Source organism: Rhinatrema bivittatum, chromosome 6 (assembly GCF_901001135.1).
Source record: "Rhinatrema bivittatum chromosome 6, aRhiBiv1.1, whole genome shotgun sequence".
NCBI lineage: Eukaryota > Metazoa > Chordata > Amphibia > Gymnophiona > Rhinatrematidae > Rhinatrema > Rhinatrema bivittatum.
In genome coordinates, this window is record NC_042620.1 from 149,668,284 (window position 1) to 149,693,041 (window position 24,758).

The 24,758-nt window shown below is 44.6% G+C and overlaps 1 protein-coding gene across 1 annotated transcript in view; it reads left to right on the forward strand.

Annotated features, from left to right (window-relative positions):
• The window catches only part of PGAP1 (post-GPI attachment to proteins 1), a 283,616-nt gene that overhangs the window by 192,987 nt on the left and 65,871 nt on the right, over positions 1 to 24,758 (forward strand). The window contains exons 20-22 of the mRNA XM_029606060.1: positions 5,680 to 5,773; positions 23,293 to 23,383; positions 23,500 to 23,697. Of these exons, the coding sequence (XP_029461920.1) occupies positions 5,680 to 5,773; positions 23,293 to 23,383; positions 23,500 to 23,697 (383 nt within the window). The remainder of the gene's footprint in view (positions 1 to 5,679; positions 5,774 to 23,292; positions 23,384 to 23,499; positions 23,698 to 24,758) is intronic.

Consider the following 24,758-nt stretch of genomic DNA (forward strand, 5'->3'; position numbering starts at 1 on the left):
TCTTTTTCACTCAACGCACAATAAAGCTCTGGAATTTGTTGCCAGAGGATGTGGTTAGTGCAGTTAGTATAGCTGGGTTCAAAAAAGGTTTGGATAAGTTCTTGGAGGAGAAGACCATTAATGGCTATTAATCAATTTTACTTAGGGAATAGCCACTGCTATTAATTGCATCAGTAGCATGGGATCTTCTTAGTGTTTGGGTAATTGCCAGGTTCTTGTGGCCTGGTTTTGGCCTCTGTTGGAAACAGGATGCTGGGCTTGATGGACCCTTGGTCTGACCCAGCAAGGCAATTTCTTATGTTCTTAAAAGTAAGGAAAATACAATAATTCAGTAATAAAATCAAAATACCTGCAAATATATAGCTATAAGATAATAAATAATTAAAAACTAGTACAATACTAAAATCATAAAAGCATTAAAACAACTACAATATAAATTTCAAACAATAAGAAAGGTAAGCAATAAAGTTAAAAGTTTCTTAATCTAAATAGTAAAAATAAAAGTCATTTTAGTTAGTGTCTGCATATGCACAGCCGAAGAGCCATGTCTTAAGCTTGGTCTTAAATTTCTTAGTGTCATGAGAAGGCCTGAGAGAGCAACCATATCTTCAAATGCTTCCTAAATATCACTTAACTGCTCAATATTCAAAGGATACAGCCTCCTGAAAGCAAAATTTCAAACTGAATAATTGTTTGTTGTAGAAAAACTAAAGTCAAGTGTGGACATTAACATTTATAATTGACATCAGAAGACCAGCCCGGTGGCAGATGATGTGGACTGCCAAACAAAGGATCCCGCGGTCCAATTCTCAGATCAGTTCTTGTGCACCTCAGGTCAATCGGGGATGCTATAGAGCAAGGGTGGCCAACACCAGTCCTTGAGAGCCACAAATGGGTCTTGTTTTCAGGATATGCATGGAGTATATTTGCATACAATGGAGGCAATGCATGCAAATCTATATTGTGCATATTCACTAAGGATATCCTGAAAAACAAACCTGTTTGTGGCTCTTGAGGACCAAAATTGGCCACCCCATCACCATTTACAGTACCTATGAGAGAGGAAGTCCTGGCCATTGCTAAGGGCAACATCGGTTGGTTGGATTGAGATCCCATACAATAGAGTTTTGGAAAGAACTCTGGTAACTGTCTCCTGGTCTTAGGGTCATTTTTGCAATGAACAGATTAGGACAATCTGGGAGAGTGTGACTGTTAAAATAGGGGCTGAATCACCAGGTAGTTGCAAATGAAGGTTTATGATGCCAGAATATAGTACTGGTTTTAAATGAGCTGAAAGAGAAAGGAGGAACTACCAGGCTAAAAAAGAACAACAAAAAATATTGCATATATAAAGACAAAATTGTCTGAGTCTAGGTGTCATGGACATTCCTTATACAGAGTCCTGCAAAGTAAGTACTGCAGAAATGAAACCCCTTGTAGGGTCAGACCCCGTGCTACAAGGTGTGCACACACCATGCAGTTGCACAGGGCAGATACCTGAAGGGTGGCAGCAACAATGGAAGAAGAGGAGGCTCACGCAGCTGCTGGCAGAGGGCAGACCCCATCCCACCGGTGGCACAGATAAAGAGGAGGCTTACAAAACTGCAAGTGGACCCAATTCCACCATGGCCAAGAAGAAGAGGAGGCCTGTAAGGCCACCATTGGATCCCATCTGACTGGCAGCTAAGAAGAAGAGACCCACAAGGCTGCCATTGAACCCCCATCCCACCAGCAACCGAGAAGAAGAAGCTCTCGAAGCCACTGGTGGACCCCCATCCCACTGACAGCAGAGATGATGAGGAGGCCGTCGAGGCTGTTGGTGGACTCCATCCCTCTGGCGGCCGAAAAGAGGAAGAGACCTGTGAGGCTGCCAGTGACCCCCCCATCCCACTGGCGACCGAAAAAAGAAGAGGAACCCACCAAGAAGGAGCCCATTCTCCTGCTCCTTCTCTGGGCTGGTGTGTAGTATCCAAAACACGTGATGCACAAGATCAGTATAGAGGAAATGCTAGCCCTGTGATATTTGACCAGTACAGGGGCCGACACACAAGAAGCAAAATAGGTTCCTCCATCTGCTCTGATGGTATATATGTGTGTATGTGATTGAATGAATGGGAGCGTGACTGGGGTGTGTGTTTTTGAATGAGATCCTGAAAGGGTGTGTGTGTATGTGTGAATAGGAGCCTGAAATGGTGTGTGTGTGTGTGTGAATAGGAGCCTGAAAAAGGGTGTGTGTGTGCGTATGTGTGAATAGGAACCTGAAGATGTGTGTGTATGTGAATGAGAACCTGCCTGGGGTGTATGTATGTGTGACTGGGAACCTGCCTTGGGTGGGGGGGGGGAGTGTGAATGGGAGCCTGCCTGAGTGTGTGTATGGCGAAAGTTTGTGCTGCCCTCTAATCTCTGACATTCTCAGGATGACTAGAAATGAAAAGTTTTCAGGTATGGAGAGTGGTGAATTTTCCATCCTTAATTTTAATTTTTATGTGTCTGTCTCTACCATTTTGAGAAATGTTATTGCTGTTTGGAAAATTTAAAAAATTTTGTACAAGCTCATAATTATTGGATGTTTAACTCATTGGAAATATTCTTTTTAGCATGATTTTACTAATAGTATTGATTTATATTCCTTGATTTTATTGTTTAATGAATGACTTATGAAGACTGGTAATATTTGTTTCTCCATTGCTGCATTGCATACAGAATCTGGCTTGTTGCAGTTTACAATTTGGTTTCTATCTACATGTTTCTAATTATATTTCATGGTCTCTGTTTTCTGTATTTTGTGAGGGTGAGTCTGTGTTGTTCATGTTTAACAGAGGAGGGGGATTCTGCTAGCTTGTAGTTTCTATATAGGGATTTATAGCATATATTCGATCTATTTTTCCCACAGGACATGTACTGGTGTTTTAAGGCCTGGTGTAATATTTGCAGTGTTGCCTTTTCATAGAAAGAGTTGTTCCTGTTTGAGTGCTGGCAGTTAGCACTGTTTTACTACGGGAAGTTCACTATATCATTATTATCATTGAGTTTACGTAAGACTTTCTGAAGTCCAAACCCTCACCGAACACATATTACAATAGGCCTAATACCATATGGGTTGACTGGGTGGCACCACAGCAGTGCAGGCATTTCTGTGCAACAAAATGGTGCCAGCTACAGGGCCAGCCAGCACCATTTTTACATACTGGTTGATGGATGACCCCTGCCCAATTTTGGCATAGAAGTTCAGGGGGATAGGTCAGTTTGGGGAAAAACAACATTCTGTGTGTTAAAAAAAAAAAAAAAAAAAAAAAGAAGGGGGCGGGGCAGTAATTGTTTAGCACCGGCCTTGTGTAGGGCAGATAAAGCTCCATTTCCCTCTGCCCCTACCCTTGCTTTCTTGTGTTATGTTTGAATACTGCCAGAGGATGTGGTTAGTGCAGTTAGTATAGCTGTGTTTAAAAAAGGATTGGATAAGTTCTTGGAGGAGAAGTCCATTACCTGCTATTAATTAAGTTGACTTAGAAAATAGCCACTGCTATTACTAGCAACGGTAACATGGGATAGACTTAGTTTTTGGGTACTTCCCAGGTTCTTATGGCCTGGATTGGCCACTGTTGGAAACAGGATGCTGGGCTTGAGGGGCCCTTGGTCTGACCCAGTATGGCATGTTCTTACTGTTGTGCACTTTCAAGTCATACAAGCATTGCAGGAATTGACTACTGAATATTTAGAGTAAATAAAGTCTGTCCTTTCCCATCTTTGCTGCCAGTGGCTCCATGTACATACATAGACTTAAGAAAATCTGGCCTACAAATTCATCCATGCAGTAAGGTAAAATCGAGACTCTTCCTTATGATACGAAGCCAGATTGGTCAAGAAAAGGCAGAGCTCAGCCAGACATGAACTACAGACAAGACATGAACTATTTATTTAGTTTTGTGATGGGACGGGTGGGGCTTGGATACGTTTTGCTTTTCAAGATCTGTTCAATACCTTTTTATTCTCATAAATGGTGTTCCATATATGTCTTGCTGCTGTTGAATTTCCCTATTTCCTATAAAGTTGAGCCCACTTGGAGAGTACAGTTGGATATGGTCGAGCAGTGATTAAAGTGCATGCAAGCGGTTTTGGCATCTTGCCCTTAGATTACACCGACATTACTCTGTGAGCATGCTCCCATGCACTTCCTTCACCTGAGTCTAGATGTTGCTGATGTCAGCAAAGCGACTTCCCCTGTTAAAAAGGAGATAATCTTATGCATATTGATAATATATTATGTGTAAACTGCAGAGGCAGGCTGAAAAACCCTGAATAAGTGAGTTTATTCAGGGTTGCTGAAGTGCACAGGGCCTCTATCAACATTTTTCGAACTATGACCATGATTGGTTTTATTTGTTTGTGTCAGCAAATCATTTTTCCTCCCACAAGTTTTGTAAGTTCCAAGCAGGTTTGAAGAAACCCCTTTCTGGGTAAGCATGTTGCCTTACTAGCAGGCCGATACAGTACAGTGCACTCCAACGCAGTAAGGGGCGGAAAACGCGCATCCAACCCGCGGCACCTAATAGCGCCCTCAACATGCAAATGCATGTTGATGGCCCTATTAGGTATGCGCGCGGGATACAGTAAGTAAAATGTGCAGCCAAGTCGCACATTTGTAAGTTCCAAGTAAAATGTGCAGCCAAGTTCCAAGTAAAATGTGCAGCCAAGTCGCACATTTTACTCTTAAGAAATTAGTGCCTACCCAAAGGTAGGCGCTAGTTTCTGCTGGCACCGGGAAAGTGCACAGAAAAGCAGTAAAAACTGCTTTTCTGTGCACCCTCCGACTTAATATCATAGCGATATTAAGTCAGAGGTCCCGAAGGGTGTAAAAAGAAAAAAGAAAAATAAATTTTAATTGGGCCAGCGGCTGTCGGGCCGAAAACCGGGCGCTCAATTTTGCTGGCATCTGGTTTCCAAGCCCGTGGCTGTCAGCGGGCTCGAGAACCGACGCCGGCAAAATTGAGCGTCGGCTGTCAAACCCGCTGACAGCCGCCGCTCCGGGTCAAAAGGAGGCGCTAGGGACGCGCTAGTGTCCCTAGCGCCTCCTTTTGCCCATTTCTACCGCACCACCTCATTTACATACTGAATCGCACGCACCGGCGAGTGGCCGGTGCGTGCGCCGGGAGAGCGGGCGTTTGTCTGCTCTCCCGCGTTTTTCCTGAATCGGCCCGTAGGTGAGAGCAACCTATGAATACACTTCAGATAATCTTAAGTTATATTAAACCTTAATAAAGAATCAAACATTTTTGATAGTACGCCTTCTGCGGTTTGTTCAGAGTTAATTTTCTACTAAGCTGTGTGGCCTTTGTTTTCATTAATGTCTTTGATGTTGCTCTTCCCAACTCATTTGAACTTCATGATTAGAACTGAGGTGTGAACTACCAAACTTAACTGGTTTTATTTTCCTCCCATAATTTTAAAATAATAATACTATAGGAGTTAAATAGTTTATTCCACCTTGCCCATCTGAAATGCATTTTTGTCAAATTTGAAATGTAATTTTAATTCAGAAATTGTATTCTTCCATACCAAATAGTCTATTTATTTATTTATTTGTTTATTATTTGTGAATGGCATTGCATTGTCTGGAAAAAATGAGGCAAAATTTGTCTATTCAATTTTTCATGCTTACCTTATAGCATCTTTATTTTCCAGGTAATAAGGTTCCATGGACCTTCCCTTCCTGTGTTCATTATTTCCAATATCCTTCTTGCTTATGGAGGACAGTTAAACTCCCTCATTTCAAAAGGTAACATAGTTCTGTTTAAAGATATTTCACAAAATGTAAGGGTAAAGGCACATGCAAGAGATCACCCAGTTGATATCAGAAACGTAAAATACAACTGAGTCTCCAGTCTCTTGCCCTCAGTGGGATGCAGACAGTATCATATAATGCACAGAGAGGCAAATCATTACCATCCAAAAAATGTTTCAAGAAATCACAATTCAAAATAAATTGTCATCTGACACAAACCATGTAAATAGAAAAATTTACTTATCAAAAACACTTCTGGCATCACCAACTTTAGTGTTCAAAATCAATAACCCATACCTGCCACCGCGATGTTTTGGCATTCATCAGCTGTATCAGGGGTAATCTGGAACTGATAGCTGCAAAACAAATGAGACAAAACACATCATCAGTTTTAAAAATACCAAACTGTGAACACCTCTCACCCATTAAAAAAAAAATCTATACCTCGTTCATATCGGACATAATGTCTCTAAGTCATTCAAGCCAGCATGGCTACATCCAAAAGCTTATAACCTACCCTCCACAAGATAGGCACATTTTCCAAACATGCACCTCCATGTTGCTGATATTGAACCAGTAAACAAATACAATTTCAAAATCAAAGAGCCATGCTAGTAAAACTGGACTAATTGATCTCACGATTCAGTCCAGCTGGATGTACAATTCCAAACTTAATTATCCATCTCTGTTCATACTATTTTAATAAACAATCATTATTGCCTTCACATGGATTTACAGGAGGCTGTGGAAGAACCACAAAAGGTAGGTCTTTAGATGAGATTTAAACATGGCAAGAGAAGGGAGTATGATGCACCATTTGTGGAAGACTATTCCAAGCACACGGTGCAGCCAGGTGGAAAGCATGGATTCTGGAATTGGCAGTAGAGGAGAAGAGCACAGATAGGAATGACTTATCTAATAAGCAGAGTGCACAAGAAGGGGTGTAGAGAGAGATAAGAGAGGAGATGTAGTGAGGTGCTGCAGAGTGAAGACATTTGTAGATGAGAAAGAGGAGCTTGAACTGTATATGGGAGAGGATTAGGGAGCCAGTGCAGTGGCTTCAGAAGAGGGGGTTATATGAGCATAGTGACTTTGCAAAAGATAAGTCATGCAGCTGAATTTAGAACAGATTGCAGTGGAGAGAGATGGCTTGACAGGACCTGAGAGGAGCAGGTTGCAATAGTCTAAGCAGGAGGAGATGACAGCGTGGATAAGGGTTCTGGTAGTGTGTTCAGAAAAGAAAGGATGGATTTTGGCAATGTTATAAGGAAATGAAATGTTTTATCAGTGTTTTGGATATGCGTAGAGAAGGAGAGAGAGGAGTTGAAGAGGACTCCAAGGTTACTGGCTGATGGGACCGGGATGATGACCATGTTATCCACAGAAACAGAGAAAGGAGGAAGAGGGAAGGTGGGCTTGGGGTTAAAGATAAAGGACTCCATCTTGGCCATGTTGAGTTTAAGATGGCGGTGGGGCATCCAGGCAGCAATGTCAGACAAGTAGACCGAGATCTGGGACTGGATTTCTGGTGAAATTTCTGGTGTGCAAAGGTAAATCTGGGCATTATCAGCATAAAAAATGGTATTGAAAGCCATGAGAGGAAATCAGAACACCTAGGGAATTAGTATAAAGTGAGAAGACAAGAGTGCCCATGACGGACCCTGTTGTACACCAATTGATAGTGGAATGGCAGTAGAGAAGGAACTGTCAGAGGAAACACTAAAAGTGCAATAGGAGAGGTAAGAAGAGAACCAAGACAGGACAGAGTCCTGAAATCCAAGCGAGAACAGTTTCAAGGAATAGATGGTGATGATAATGTCAACAGCAGCAGACAGGTCAAGGAGGATAAGGACATAGTAAAGATCTTTGGCTTTAGCCATAAACCGGTGATTGGAAACTTTGACAAGGCCTGTTTCAGTTGGATGTAGAGGGCGAAAACCAGACTGGAATGGATCAAGAATGGCTTGAGATGCAAGAATGTCCAGAAGCAGTGGTGAACAGCACATTCAAGTAGTTTGGAGGCAAAAGAGAGATAGGACAATAGTTGACAGGATAGATAGGATCCAGTAAGGGTTTTTTAAGGAATGGTATGATTACAGCATGTTTGAAGGCAGCAGGAACAGTAGCAGTGGAGAGTGATAGATTGAGGATGTGACAAAAGGGATGATTGCAGTGGAGATGGAGCTGAGGAATTGAGTGGGAACAGGGTCAGAGGAACAAGTAGTTAGTTTGGAGGAAGAGAGAAGATGAGCAGTTTCCTCCAGGAACGGAGAGAGTGGCAGAGGCCTAGGGGAAGGGTAGTGGAAAGAAGTGGGGGAGAGGTAGGTAAAGGTGAAATAGTTGAGAACTCAAAACTAATTTTGTAAATCTTGTCATGGAATTAGCCATAGTCTGGAGAGAGAGAGAGGAGGAGGTGAGGGAAGTTTGAGCAGGAAATTGAGAACTGCAAAGAAGACCGCAAGGGTTGGATGTAAGAGAGTTTGTCAGATGGATATAGTTTGGCACGTACAATAGCATACTGGAAAGTGATCAGCATGAATTTGAAGTGTATGAAATCTGCATAGGATTTTAACCAGAGATATTCTGCAGAGTGGGTGCAGGAGCGTCGGCAGCGAGTTCTGGGGGTGAGCCAAGGCTGGGGTTAAGTGCAATTTATAGGACAGGTAGGAGGAGGGGCAAGAGTGTCTAAGGCTGAAGAGAGAATAGTGTTGTAAGAAGAAACTGCTTCATCAACAGATTCAGACAAAGTTGTGGCGGGAAGGAGAGATGAAACAGCAGTGAAAAAGATGCAAGGGTCAATAGCTTAGAGATACCTAAAGGTGTAAGTGGTGACTGGATGAGTCTGTGGGGGAGGGTGGTTTATTGTGAAAGTTATCAGGTCATGGTCTAAGATCAGATGAAGTGAGGTTGCAAAGTCCGAGAGACAGCAGTTGAAGCAAAGACTTGGTCAAGAGGTAAACAATCTCCTGAAAAAGACTGGACAGAGCAAACATTGTCCACAAGGAAAATGTCCCACACTAGAGGTGGAAAACTAGTGGCTTGGGAGCTGCATGTGGTGCTCTCATGTGAAAAATGTAGCTCTTCCCCTCCTGTCCCCATGGCAACTGGGCAGCACTGCAAAGGCCAGGAGGGGAGGGGTTGGAACAAATGCCACAGCATAATAGAGCAGCCAGTTAACTCCCTGCCCAAGCTCTTTGTATCCTGTTTACCTTCCAACCTACCTGTTGCCTGGAGTGGAAGGGAGGAGCTGGAATGAACACTGCCCCAGGCCCAGCAGATCATTGTGCTCCCAGGAAATTGTAATTCAGTTGACAGCAGCGAGGACAATGTAGTTACTTGGAGCTCCATTCAGGTCAGAATGATTTGTGCCAAGGGAAAGGGAGTGAATTTTGAAAGGGAATGAAAGAAGAATGGGGTAAATGCTTGGGCTGTGTGAGAAGGGCTAAATACTGGGGGAAATGAACGTTGTGAATACTTGGGGGAGAGAAGTGCAAGGGAGTGAATATTTCTGAGGTGGATGATGTGAAAAGATGTGAATATTAGGATAACTGAGAAAGTGGATAAATGCTGGGAGAAGGTGAATGCCATCTTCCCATTTACCTGAAGTCAATAATGGAAATGAAGCTCTCTTGCACCTTATTCCTTCCCAAGGTCTATACTGCCACATGCTCTGCAGTAGGCATGAGGGAGCTGGAGTGAATGGAATCCAGGGAGTGAGAGAGGGCTGGGAAAGAGGTTTCATGAGAGCCATATGGGAGGGAGGCTAGTATGTGGAATAGTGTGGTTGGATGTGGGTGAGTCATAAGAGAGAGAGGAATTGGGTATAAGGTTTTCAAAATAGCTGAGGAAATAGCAGTAGAGGGGTGAAAGAAAACCAGGAGAGGATATGAGTGAAAGTAATCCAGAAATGGGGTTAGTGAAAGAGCCAGGAATGTTTGGGTGGGAACGGGGCAGAGGTGGAGATGAGGATGTGTGTAAAAGAAAGCCAGAGGTGGTTAAGTGTGTATGGTAAGGGAGAATGAGTGACACAGAGAGCCAGAGGTGGTGATGGGGGAGTGAGATGGAAGTGAAAGGGTAAGAAAGAACCAGAAATAATGTTGAAGGGGGGAGGATTTGAGGAGGAGACATACAGAGAGGTGAGAATGGGAGAAAAAGAGAGGAGGTTGGGGACAGTGGGAGAGCAAGAGAGTAGGAAGGGGAGAAAGAGGAGAGGGATGGAGTTTAGGGATACTGGTGCTGGGCAGAGGATAGAGAGCATGAGAAGGGCAGAGGGAGTAGGCTTAGAGGAAATGAGTGGTTGGATTCTGGACAGATAAGGGGATATAGGGAATAAAGTAGCACAAGGGATAGGTTGGAAAGTGTTATGTTAGTGCTGCTGAGCCTCTGTCATAGTTCTTATGTAGAATAGAGTATGTTATATTTGGGCTGCTGAGAGAGATGCAGGTGGGAAAAGGATGGGGAGATTGAGAGAGGAATGCTGAGGACAGGTTGGGATTGATAGACTGAATAGAGAGATTGTTATGGACAATAGGATTGAGAGAGAGTAATGGGGAGTCATAGACAGGCTGATAGGAGCAAGATGGAATTGAGAGAGAGTGGGTGGGCACAGGTGGAGGAGCACAGGGTGGAAAGAAAGACTAGTGAGAGAACTGAATCTGGTGAGGGGCAGGATGGGAGGATTGAGAGAGAGACTATTGGGCAGAAGAGGAGAGATTGGTGGGGGATTGAGAGAGAGACTGGTAGGCATAGGTGATGAATTGAGAGTAAGAGAGGGAAAGACCAGCTAGGGGATTGAGACTTGTGGGAACCGGGTGGGGGAATTGAGTGAGTGAGAAAGAAAGAAACTGGTGGGAACATGGTAGATGGATTGAGAGAGATTGAAGCTGGTGGGAACAAGGTGGGATTGGACTGAGAGAGACTGTTTGGGTACAAGTAGAGGGATAGAAATGAGAGACTGATGGAGGTTTGAGAGAGAGAATGGCGGGCATAAGGTGGGGAACTGAGAATGAGATTGGGAAAGACTGATGGGAAATGGTTGTTTGAGAGAGACTGATGGGAGCAGGGTGGGTTTCAGAGAGAAATCAGTGGACATATGTTAGGGGAACTGAGAGCAAGACAGGCTGGGGATTAGTGGGAAATTTTAAATTGGTGGGGACAGGGTAGGACAATTGAAAGTTACTGGTTGGGACAGGTTAAGGGAACTGAGAGAATGAGACTGGTGGGGATAGTCGGGGGCTTGAGAGACTGATGGTGACAGGATGGAGGACACAAAGAGAGAGAGATTGATAGAGACAGAGTAAGAGGATTAAGATAGACTGGTCAGGACAGGGTGAGGGTGGTGGGAGAAACGATAGACTGGTGGAACAGGGTGAGGGCACTGAGAAAGAGATACAAAGTTGAGATGAGGAGAAGAATTCCTTGTTGGGGGCCCTCCCACACTCACTCACTCATCAAGGAAACCAACCCCGCACCCTCATCCTGTTTCTTGAAAATGTGAGGCTGTTCAGTACTGTGTATTCTGGTTTCTTGGCTCTTGGTCTGTGAAAGGTTAGCCTCCCCTGGCCCCCCATGGGTAGCATCCACACTCATAACATTACTGGACTTAAAAGACGAATAAACCACCATGTTCCAAATACTGCAACCTCTCTTAAAAGCAAAGGGCCAGATCTTAAAATCTACGCCCGATTTTATAACATGCCGCGAGCATTTTATAAAATCCAGGCTTGGCGCGCGCAAGAGGGTGCACACGTGCACCTTGCGCGCGCCGAGCCCGAGGGGAGCCCCGATGGCTTTCCCCGTTCCTCCAAGGCCGCTCCAAAATCAGAGCGGCCTTGGAGGGACATTTTTTTCCGCCCCCTTCCCCTATCTACCCACCCCCATCCCTAGCTAAATACCCCCCCTACCTTTGCTCCAAAAGATATGCCTGCGCAAGGGTCGAGTGCCGGAGCACTCGACCCCTCCCCTGGACCGCCCCTTTTTGCAAGCCCCGGGACATACGCGCGTCCCGGGCTTGTGCGCGCCGCTGAGCCTATGCAAAATAGGCTCGGCATGCGCAGGGGCAGATTTTCTCGGGTTATGCACATAGCCTTTGAAAATCTACCCCACAGAGTAACTGCGAATCAAGAGTAGTGTGTAACCAATACCATAAGGAAGATCAATATGTGCAAATACTTCACAGAATAGTATGCAAACAGGATGCTTCTATTCCTGCTGTGTATGTGTTTGTAAAAATAAAGACCAGTTAACCTATCTCAGCTGAATATATGCCCATTTTAATAGTGACAGCAGGAAATCCACGTTCCATAAATCTGATCTTCATCTCGGCACATGCCTCTTGAATTTAGACATAGAAGAACTGAACCTACACAGTCGTAGACATGTACTTGTAAATTATCCTGTAATTTGTGGGAATGACAGCTATAATATTGAAACAAGCTGTTATGATCAGTCTTCTTGCAATGGATGGAAAACACAAAACTGTTCTGTGAAAGGGAGATTGTACTATCCAAAATGGACCACCGAAGTTAAACTAGCCATATATATGAATCTAAGGTTCATGTCACATTTATTTTATTTATTTATTTTTGATTTTTATATACCGATGTTCCTGTAAAGTATACATATCACACCGGTTTACAAGGAAGAAACTGTCGCCTCGTTGGCGGTTTACATTGAAACATTTAACAATTAACAACAACATGAAGGCGCAAAGAGGAACTTAGTGGAGCTTACAGTGAACATTCATGATTATATAAATATCAATGACGAACTCTTCAGGAACTTATGTACAGAAAGGGCTGGGGGACAATGACTATGCTGATAATGTCATTCTTCCTGCTCTTAGCTCTCCGGGAATGCTTGTGTGAAGAACCAAGTCTTAAGTTCCTTTTTGAAAGTATGAATTAAACCATGAATTAAATTATGAAAAAAACTGAGATAAAAGGGCCATATCCGTGGTGCCACAAAATCAGAATATTGTTGATTTCTCACAGGACAAGCAGGATGGTAATCCTCACACATGGGTGACATCATCAGGATGGAGACCAATCACGGAACACTTTTCAGTGTTTCCAGAACTTTGACTGGTACCTACTGGGCATGCCCAGCATAGCACCAACCCTGCAGCCAGCAGGGGTCCCCCTTCAGTCTTCTTTTTTCCGCGCAGCAGTAGCCACGTGGGTTAAGGAGCTCTTCAGAGATTCCTGAGAGGAATTTTTCCTCATGGAACTTTGTTAAAAATTTTCAAAAACTTCAACCCCACAGGGGTCCCCTTATCGATTTCTTTGCTCTACGGTTGAACAGTAAGTTTTTTACCCATTTGCGGTCGATTCCCGTCGAGTTTTTTCCCTCGCGGCCTACCAGCCATCGACTGCACTGAGACTAAATTTTGTCGAGGCCATGGCGTCTGGTTTCCGTCCGTGCCCCGACTGTACTCGAACAATGTCCATCACTGACCCTCACATGGTCTGTGTGATGTGCTTGGGGTCTGGCCATGATGTCCCTACTTGCACCAAATGTGCCCAAATGACACCAAAAGGTCGCAAGGCTCGACAAGATGGGACTTCTCTTTCGGCCAAAAACCCCGACTCCATCAATAGCTTCGATGTCGTCTGAACCAGTGCCATTTACGTTGCGCCAGCACCGGGAATCCACTACTATCCGACCGGCCTCGACAACTCCACGGGTGTCGACCCCCTCTGTTCCTCCTCAGGAAAAACACCGAGGTGAACATAGAGAAAAACATCGACACTGTTATCGTAAAGCTCAGGCCACCGATACGGGAAAACCCTCGACATCGCCTGAGCCACCATCAAAGAAGTCCCATACAGAAAAGACCTCGACCTCTTCTGTCTCTGGGTCACCGAGGCATTCACCACCTGGACAGGTGCCGGGATCCGCGATTCCACCTTCACCGGTGGACCCTCCGGCTATGCCAGTGCTGCCTCCTACTCCGGAACAAGGTATCCATGCCCCAGGCCATCGGCAAAGCACTCCAGGGCTTCCAACCTTCATCGATGCCGGTTCCTCCTCCGGCCACCGACCCGATACCCATGGCGCTTGCACCGCTATTGGCAAGAATGGACAGTTTATTCGGTGCCCTTCCACCGGTGGATTCGAGTGAACCAATGGACCCGATTCCTTCCTCACAGATTCCCTTGTCATTGGAGGAAGAAGAAGAAACACCGCTCTTCATTCCGCCATCAGGAGTGCCACCACCAACACAACCATCGATGTCACCGATTCCATCGGTACCTCCGATACCTCCCTCGATGCCATCAATGCCCCCATCGATGCCTTCGATTCCTCCTTCGGGGCCATCGATGCCTAGCCCAGGGCCTTCAGGAATAACTCCGTTACTTCCTTCTGAAGAACATTTGGGAGCTGGTGATGACCCTTATATTCCTTGGACTGATGATTCGTCCCAGGACTCTGATGATCTACCTTCACAGCCCTCTCCTCCTGATGAAAGGAAGTGTTCTCCTCCAGAGGACCTGTCCTTTATTAATTTTGTAAAGGAGATGTCTGAAACAGTCCCATTCCAGCTTCAGACTAAAGAGGACTCTAGACATCAGATGTTGGAGCTTCTACAATTTCTCGATGCTCCGAAGGAAATCATGTCAATCCCTATTCATGACATCCTTTTGGACCTTTTGAAGAGAAACTGGGAGCACCCTGGCTCTGTGGCACCTGTTAACTGAAAAGCAGATGCCACCTTCCTAGTTCAGTTAGCCCCTGGCTTCCAAAGAACTCAATTGGATCATCACTCAGTGGTTGTGGTGTCAGCCCAGAAGAGGGCCCGACGCTCCAAACCTCACTCTTCCATTCCCCCAGGAAAAGATCAGAAATTTCTGGATGCATTTGGAAGACGGGTATTCTATGGATCAATGCTCATCTCTCGCATTGCATCCTACCAACTCTACATGACCCAATACAATAGGGCCTTGTTCACAAGGATTCAGGACTTTGCTGAAGCCCTACCTCAGCAATTCCAGGACCAACTTCATGCCCTAGCACAAAAAGGCTTAGATGCTGGCAAGCATGAAGTACGGTCAGTGTATGAGATCTTTGACACCGCTTCCAGGGTGTCGGTGGCCGGTATCAGTGCAAGAAGATGGGCCTGGCTGAAATCTTCAGACGTCAGACCAGAGGTACAGGACAGATTGGCTGACCTACCCTGTGTGGGGGATAATCTTTTTCAGTGAAAAGATTCAAGAAGCAGTGGCGCAGCTCAAGGACCACCAAGAGACTCTGCGCCAGCTCTCCTTACTATCTTCTGATCTCTCTTCTTCTTCCAAAAGATCTTTTAGGAGAGATTCCAAGAGACAACTTTACCGGCAGGGGAGATCCTATCCCCCGGCGTCCAGGGGTCAGCCTTCTAAGCCTTACCAAAAAGGCCAACCTAGGCAGCCTAAAGAGCAGAAGTCGCAGCCAGCCCCTCAACCAGGACCAGCGTCAGGCTTTTGATTCCCTTCTAGAGAGCAGTACCCAGCTTCCACTTCCGACTATTCCGGTCGGAGGCCGGTTGTGCCACTTCTCCAGCCTATGGCACACAGTCAGCACAGATCAGTGGGTACCTGCAATAGTATCTCAAGGTTACCACCTCAACTTTCTCTCCGTCTCACCGGATTCCCCGCCTCGGCTGACGTGGGGAACATCCGACCATTCACCACTCCTGGAGCAGGAGGTCTCCCTCTTCCTCCAGTCCCGAGCAATAGAACCAGTCCCCCTCTCCCAACAGGGGCAAGGGTTCTATTCCAGGTATTTCCTGATACCAAAAAAGTCAGGTGGTGTGCGACAGATATTGGATCTTCGCACTCTAAACAAATACCTTCAGAGAGAAAAGTTCAAGATGGTGACCTTGGGTTCTCTACTTCCCCTCCTTCAAAGGGGAGACTGGCTCTGCTCTCTAGACCTTCAGGATGCCTACTCGCACATTTCAATCACTCCGTCACATCGCAGATTCCTGCGGTTCCTAGTAGGCCCAAAACACTTCCAATATCAAGTGTTACCATTCGGCCTAGCATCTGCCCCACGAGTCTTCACCAAGTGCCTCGTGGTAGTAGCTGCCTATCTCAGGAGTCAAAGTGTCCACGTCTACCCCTATCTGGAAGATTGGTTGATCAGGGCTCCCACTCGGCAAAGTGCACTGACGTCCCTACGTCTCACTTTGCATTCCCTGATCTCCCTAGGGTTCCTCGTAAACTATTCAAAATCCAGGCCGACTTGGACACTCTAAAAGTGAAAGCTTTCCTACCTCAGGACCAAGCTCTCACTCTCGCTTCTCTGGCCCATCGACTGCAGTCTCGACAACATTGAACTGCATGTCACTTCCTGATATTATTGGGTCATATGGCCTCCACGGTCCATGTCACTCCCATGACTCGCCTCGCCATGAGAGTAATGCAGTGGACTCTACGATCGCAGTGGACTCAATCTTCTCAGCCAATATCCTCCACAATCCACATCACCAAACAGCTCCGGCTATCGTTAACTTGGTGGGCAAACCAATCCAATCTGTTACAAGGCCTTCCATTTCAGATTCCAGAACCTCAAATAACCTTGACAACAGATGCCTCCAACCTCGGCTGGGGTGCACATGTTGGAAAACTGCAAACTCAGGGCATTTGGTCTCCAGAGGAAGCCAAACACCAGATAAATTTCCTGGAGCTTCGTGCAATCCGATATGCTCTCAGGGCTTTTCAGGATCACCTCTCCAACCAGGTCAGCCTGATTCAAAAGGACAACCAGGTGGCCATGTGGTACATCAACAAGCAAGGGGGAACAGGTTCCTACATCCTGTGTCAGGAAGCTGCACGGATATGGACGGAAGCCCTTTCCCACTCGATGTACCTCAGGGCCACCTACTTGCTGGGAGTGGACAATGTGTTGGCGGACAAGCTGAGTCGCACTTTTCAACCGCACGAGTGGTCCCTCAACCCCACTGTAGCGGTCTCAATATTCCAACATTGGGGTTACCCTCACATAGACCTCTTTGCGTTGATTCACAACCACAAAGTAGGGAACTTCTGCTCTCTTACTCGGAGCCAACACCTCCAGCCCAGAGATGCTTTCTCCCTCTCGTGGGCCAGCGGTCTCCTTTATGCGTACCCTCCACTTCCACTCATTTCAAAGACTCTCGAAGTTGTGAAGGGACAAGGGACTAATGATTCTGATAGCCCCTCATTGGCCATGCCAGGTCTGGTTTCCAATTCTCCATGACCTATCAGTACACCGGCACATTCCTCTGGGGAAGGACCCACTTCTGATCATTCAGAACAACGGCTGCCTTCGCCACCCCAACCTCCAGGCTCTGTCTCTGACAGCCTGGATGTTGAAAGGTTAACACTCCAACCTCTTAACCTTTCAAAGCCGGTTTCCCGTGTCCTAGTAGCTTCACGAAAGCTTTCCATTAGGCAGTCTTATTATAAATGGAACAGGTTTACAGTATGGTGTACTTCCATGTCCATCGATCCCTTCACTTGTTCCACACCAAAGTTTCTGGACTATCTCTGGCACCTGTCAGAGTCAGGCCTCAAAACTTCTATCAGGGTACATGTCAGTGCAGTAGCCGCCTTCCATAAAGGTGTCGGGGATGTACCCATTTCAGTACAACCCCTTGTCACACGCTTTTTGAAGGGCTTACTTCACCTTAAACCTCCACTGCACCCTCCGGCCCCTTCTTGGGACCTCAACATGGTTTTGGGTAGGCTCATGAAACCGCCATTTGAGCCTCTCCAATCCTGTGATCTCCGCTATCTCACCTGGAAAGTGATTTTTCTTTTGGCAATCACATCCGCTCGCAGAGTTAGTGAGTTACAGGCCTTAGTTACCTATCCGCCTTACACTAAACTTCTGCATGATAGGGTAGTACTCCGCACTCACCCTAAGTTTTTGCCTAAGGTAGTATCAGAGTTTCATATTAGTCAAACCATTATACTACCCATCTTTCCCAGGCCCCACTTAAACCCAGGAGAACGGGCTCTGCATACCCTTGATTGTAAACGTGCTCTAGCATTTTATATATACCGTACAGCTGCCCACAGGAAATCCACTCAATTGTTTGTTTCCTTCGATCCCATCAAATTGGGCAAACCTGTGGGTAAGCAGACTCTCTCCTCCTGGTTAGCGGACTGTAATTCCTTTTGTTACCAACAGGCAGGCATTCCGCTTCAAGAACGTGTTAAAGCACACTCTATCATGGTCATGGCAACATCAGTAGCACACCTATGCTTGGTGCCGCTTGCTGACATCTTTAAGGGTGCAACCTGGAGTTCTCTCCACACCTTCGCAGCCCATTATTGTTTAGACAAGGCTGTCAGACAAGATTCCATCTTTGGCCAGTCTGTGCTACGCAACTTATTTGCGAACTGAGGTACCAATATCCTTCCGCCAACCTGGTAGGGTTCAGGATGCCCACTACCAAATTCCACCCCAGTTCTTGTGCCAGTTGCACGTCTTTGGGTACATTTGGTGCATTGCTCAGGCATCCTCAGCTCGGTACTCACCCATATGTGAAGGCTACCATCCTGCTTGTCCTATGAGAAAGCAGAGTTGCTTACCTGTAACAGGTGTTCTCACAGGACAGCAGGATGTTAGTCCTCACGAAACCCGCCCGCCACCCCACGGAGTTGGGTTGCCTTACGTTTTATTATTTTATTTTTTGCATGTACTTTTACTATAAGACAAGACTGAAGGGGGACCCCTGCTGGCTGCAGGATTGGTGCTATGCTGGGCATGCCCAGTAGGTGCCAGTCAAAGTTCTGTAAACTTTGACAAAAGTGTTTCGTGATTGGGCTCCATCCTGATGATGTCACCCATGTGTGAGGACTAACATCCTGCTGTCCTGTGAGAACACCTGTTACAGGTAAGCAACTCTGCTATATCTGCGTCACAATTTAAAAGTGAATTTTAAGATTTGCACGTGGGCGCACATGTGCGTGCTTTTGCTGGCACACACCAATTTTATAACATGCGCACATTTATACGTGCATGTTATTAAAGAAAAACCTACCCATGTGCACAATTTTACATTGACACGCACATGTGTGTGCAAATCCCATCTCGATTCCGTAAGGGGGGGAATTTTAGTAGGTACACGCAGCGACGCGATAGCCCCATTTCCCAGTTCGCCCCTGTAAATGAGCAAACATCCTAAACCCACTACCTAACTTGCTTCCCTTTTACCCTACCTTTTTGTTTTTATACTTGCCTACAGTCCATAGCAGCAGCAGGTTATGTGTTCCTTGGATCCCGGCACTCATTTGTTTGCTGATAGCGCTGTCTTGATCTGTCCAGACCCCACCCCAGCCCACCTCTTTTAAGAAATCCTCAGGGCGTGTACTGGGAAATACATGCGTGGCTGCGGACTTCTTAAAATCCACGTGGCCTACACGTGTCCCAGTCATGCGTATATCTCCTGGATTGGCTACACATAGAGCTTTTAAAATTCACCCTTTAATGTGTGAGGCAAAGGGGATAACTCAGTAACAAACCACTTCTCAAACTGACTCACATACAAGTTGGCCACATCAGGGGCCTTTGTAGCCCCCCATAGTGGTCCTCTTAATCTGTTGTAAGCATCTCCCATCAAACATGAAATAATTGCATTTCAAGACTAAAGAAGCAAGATCATATAGAAGACATGTATGAACACGAATATGTACCAATTTCAACTGTAAAACACCTTCAGTAAGCTGTATAGCATAATCCTGAGGTATGTTTATATAAAGTGATTCAATGTCGTCAAGACAGTGTCAAAAGGATCTTAATATAACTCCAAGACTAAAATTATTGTCAGAATCTCTGATATATGATGGTATCAAAGGCACAAAAGGGCTCAAAAATATGTCCATAAACTAGGAAAGCAGTTCAAGTAAAGAGCCTCTAGCCAAGATGATAGATTGGCCAGAAGGACAAGACAGATTTTTAGATTTTGGACACTATACAAGTTACCAGTGTTATGGAGCATCCACCGGTAGAATCTGGTACTTTTTTTTCCATAATCCAGCCCTGCAGGATTATGTATATTGAAACCGGACTAAACCAACTGTCATATCCAGTTTTGGTAGGATCCTGCTGGTCAGTGGCAGCACATGGAATTAGCTGAATTTGGTTAGAAAAGATGTCTGGTAACACAGTCCCAAACATGGCAAAATCTTCAGTGATCAATATATTGAGTAAAAATCCGACATAATCACAACTCTACATTTTAAATAAGGGTTTAGCTTTCATTCCCACCAATCGAACGAATATGTTTCAGATAGAAATATTTTTACATAGATTTATTAAGAATCTTCATTTAAAATTTCTTGTGTCCAGTAGTATTAGTTCCCAAGCAGGCAACTTTATTATAGAAACATAGAAATGATGGCAGAAAAGGGTCAACGGTCTATCCAGTCTGTCCAGCAAGCTTATGGTAGTCTCTGCCATGCCATACAAGTGATCCCCATACTTTTCCATTTTCTCAAAGTCAAGGCCCTTCTTGATTGCTGTTTGAGTCCAATTCCCCATTACCTCCTACTGTTGAAGCAGAGAGCAATGTTGGAGTTGCATCAAGAGTTTCAGGTTTTTTGGTTAAGGGTAGTAACAGCCGCATCAGCAAGTTATCTCCATTCTTATTTGTTTTCCAAGACCACAAAATTCAATGTCCTTGTTCTTTACTTTCTGAATCTAATTCCCCTTTTCCTCTGTTCCCCTGCTGTTGAAGCAGAGAGCAATGATGGAGGTGCATCAACGGCATGAAGGATTATTGGTTAAGGGCAGTAACCGCCACTCAACAAGTTACCCCCCATGCACTCATTTTTTCAATTCCACCCTCTAGCCTTTAGGGATCCTCATTGTTTATCCCATGCCCCTTTGAAATCATTCACCATTTTTGTTTTCATCACCTCCTCCGGAAGGGCATTCCAGCATCCACCACCCTCTCCGTGAAGAAATATTTCCTGACGTTGGTTCTGAGTCGTCCTCCCTGGAGTTTCATTATGTGACCCCTAATTCTGCTGATTTCTTTCTAACGTGAAAGGTTTATTGTTTTTTGTGCATCATTAAAACCTTTCAGGTATCTTAAGGTTTGTATCATATCCCCCCTGCACCTCCTCTCTTCCAGGGTATACATATTCAGGTCCTTCAACCTCTCCTCATAAGTCATTTGATGCAGACACCCCCCCCCCCCCCCTACAATTTTGGTTACCCTTCTCTGGACCGCCTCCATCCTGTCTCTGACCCAGAACTGAACATAATACTCCAGGTGAGGCCTCACCAAGGACCTGTTAAAGGGGATTATTGCCGCCTCTTTTTTTGTTTACTAGCTATTTCTCTCTCTATGCAGCCCAGCATTCTTCTGGCTTTAGTTATTACCTTGTCACATTGCTTCCCAATCTTCAGATTCTTAATCACTTTTCTAAGTGGATGCTACCTGACCCCATCGATCAGATTATTTATACCTTTTATGAAAGATCTAATTAGATATCACAGAATATCACTTCTCTTTCTATGGTCTTTTTTTTTAACACAACCTCATGCAGAATGGACAGCATTAAGAGAATTGAGTCAAGACCATGAGATCATCATTAAGCCCTCAGGCAAGGACATTTCTTTTTATATGAATAAGAATAATTGACAATTGAGTGACACTGTGTTCTATTTACCACTAATCAAGAATCAAATTAAAGTCAGAAGACAACGTAGTAATTTCCGCAAGGGGTGACTTAGTGATCATTTTGGGGCTAGAAGCTAAAGCGAATACGAAGCGCTCGCTATTTGCAACGGATATTACAGGCGGGTTTAACACCCTATACCTGTACACAGATATTGTAGAGCACCAGCTGGTGGGAGACCATTTTGTGCAGCTACTTCGCTGTGTTCCCGCTAAAGCGGGTAAGGACGAGTTTATCACCTTCACTTATAAACCGCATTATGTTCCTGTGTATAAGCAGCACATAGACACCATAACGTTTGAAATAAAGACAGACCAGAACTAACACATCTCATTTCACTATGGGAAAGTGATCCTTAAGCTATACCTGTGAACCCCGTGTGAGGTTGCTTTAAAGTATGAGGCTGATTTTTTTTTTTTTTTTTTTTTGCTCGATTGTGAGTTGCAGCAGTGGTGGATTATGGAAAAAGATTACCATTTTCCATGCATGGATGCCCCTATAACACTGGCAATTTTTTTTTCCTGCCCAAAATCCATAAATCTTTGTCTCGCCCTCCTGGTCAACCTATCATCTCCGCTAGACGAACCGCTTTTGTGGCCAGACTTTTGAGTCCTTTTGTGCCTTTGATACCATCACACTCCACTGTCAGCAGACCAATGAGGGCAAAAGTCTGGAGACTGTGACAGTGGTACCTTAAGTGTGTACCACCTGGGTTCTCATGTTTGTGGCTTTACCTCTGGTATTAATTGCTGTATGTTGTTGGCTGTTATTTTCAAAGTCACAATTCATTATTTCTCTGCATTTTTTGTAAAATTAAATTAAAAACTGAGAAATTCTGCTTTCACTGTGCTGTGAAAGCTCCAAGTTTACACGGATGAAAGATATTGCCCTAACAATTGGTTTACAATAAGCCTCTACCTGTAAATCATTTAAAAAGTTCAGTTTTTCTGGATTAAAGTCCCCCTAATTCCAGTACCATTGGTCAGACCTCTAATCTGAAGGAAAGCTGTGAAAATGAAGATCAAAGAGCATTCTAAGGAAATTAAAGATAAAGTTATAGACATGCGCAAGATAGGAAAAGACTACAGAATAATATTATAGTGCTTGGATATTCCAATGAGCACTGCTGGATCAATTGTGAGGAAATGGAAGCTGCATCATACCAACCAGGCACTGCCTAGACAGAACCATCCCTCAAAACACTGCCTAGACAGAACCATCCCTCAAAACTCTGAGCAAGAAGAGACTTGTGAGGGAAGCCACAAAGAGGCCATCAATCACTTTGAAGGAACTACAGAGTTCAGTGGCTGAGACTGGAGTTGGAGGTGCATCAGTCAGCCATATCGAGCTCTGCATACAACTTGCCTGCATGGGAGGGTGGCTAGAAAGAAGCCATTACTGAAGAAAAAGTACATCAAAGCATGTCTGGAGTTTGTGGTCAGATGAAACAAAAATGAAACTTTTTGGCCAAAATTAAAATGCTATGTGTGGTGCAAACCTAATACTGCCCATTCCTCAGCAAACACCATCCCAACAGTAAAATATGGGAGTGGCAGCATCATCCTTTTTAATGTAAACTATACATAAATGTATGGGAATATGTTGCAGAGTTAAAGGTAAAATTTACAAAAGGATGCTGCAGAATTTTCTAACCCTGACCATAGAAGCTGTCTTGAAATTAGGGGCTGTGGCTCTACCTGAATAAGTGTTTTCTTGAGAGCATTGCACTTTTTTTATCTGTAAACTGACATTTAAACAAGCAATAATATTTTATCTTTTAATAAATTCTGGTTTTACTTTGACATAAAATTTTATGAACTTAATAATAGAAAAATGGTTGTCTTGTTTTTTTTCTAGGTCATTGCATGGATTTTGATTTGGCACTGGATAGAGCAGCTAGACCTTACAAAATTGAGCCTATTGTCAACATTTGTAAATTTCTATTGGGGTAAGTCATTTTTGTTGTTCTTTGGCTTGTCTTAGGATTTTAATGTGATTTTGTAAAGGGATATGTTAAATTAAAGAATGTGAATGTATTGACAGCGTTTTTGTTGTTTTTTATAGGTTTAACTGGTTTAGAAGTTCTTGGAATACATTGCTGCTCCCTGAACTTGATGCCGTTATACAGACTTCTCAGGGTGTGTGGTTTCCATTGGCATCCTTGTTTCTCCTCTTGTGTGGCACTGGAATTGCTTACTGGTGTAGCATCCTTTTCTCTGCCTTGTTAAGGCTTTTCTCCTCCCTCTGGATAGCTCTGAAAAGGTAAAATAATCTCATATATATTATTAGTACAATTAACATTTTTGTTTTGTATTTTTAAAAATCAATTATTAGTTATTCTTCAAGAACAAACAGGATGGCAATCCAGACAAATGGGATGATGACATTAGATGGAGGCCAGCACTTAAATTTGATTTCAAAGCTTCTGGAAACTTTGAATATGCCCTACTGGGTATTTGCCATATCCTATACTGTCATACATCCACATGAGGGCCAAATCAGTCTTTTCCATGGTTGCGGATTTTTTCTCTTTCCTGCTGTTAGGGAAAATTTGCTTCCTAGGAGCACAGGGATCTTTTTTTTATGGGGTCCTGCAGTCTTCTCATTCTCCTTTAGACATCTTTGGGTAGGTTTGGGTTTTTTTGTTTTTTTTCCAAACCAGTGGTTTCAACAGGTACATCCTGTGTGAAAGGTTCATGTCCATCACAGATTCACATGTTAGATATGTCCTTTGCCTGGAGACTAACCACAACATCCAGGGATAACCCGCTGCATGACTATAACTCCCAGTGGGCATCATTCCCAACTTGAGCTCATGGCAAAGCAATTCAGTTCTGTAAGCCTGGCCAATTGGTATATGCATCTGCATGACCTCTGGCAGGTGCATTAATATTGAGAGAGCATCGGTCCCACTCGGTTTCAAGTAACATACAAGACCAGGGGGACAGGCCATCATCTGTCTTCTCCCACCCGAAGAAAGCAAAAGGATCATTCTCTGTTCCAGCATCACAAGACCAAATGACATGCATCAAGGGAAGGCCAAGAATCATCGATCTCTGTTGTTGCCAGTGGCCAGTGGTTGGTGTTCCACCTTCACGGAGCGGAAGGATGGAGGGCTGCCATCTCAAAAAACAAAAAAAAAAAAAACAAACAAGCAAACAAAACAGGGGTGGGTAAGGGGCAGGGGTGTGGCCTGCTGGTTGCGACGGTTTGCTACCCCTGATTGAGCTGGATGTTCACTAGGATGGCGCTGCTCTCTGCATTGGTGGAGGGATGGAAGGGAATTGGGGCCGGAGGGTGCTGGAAGCCAATAGAGACGGGTG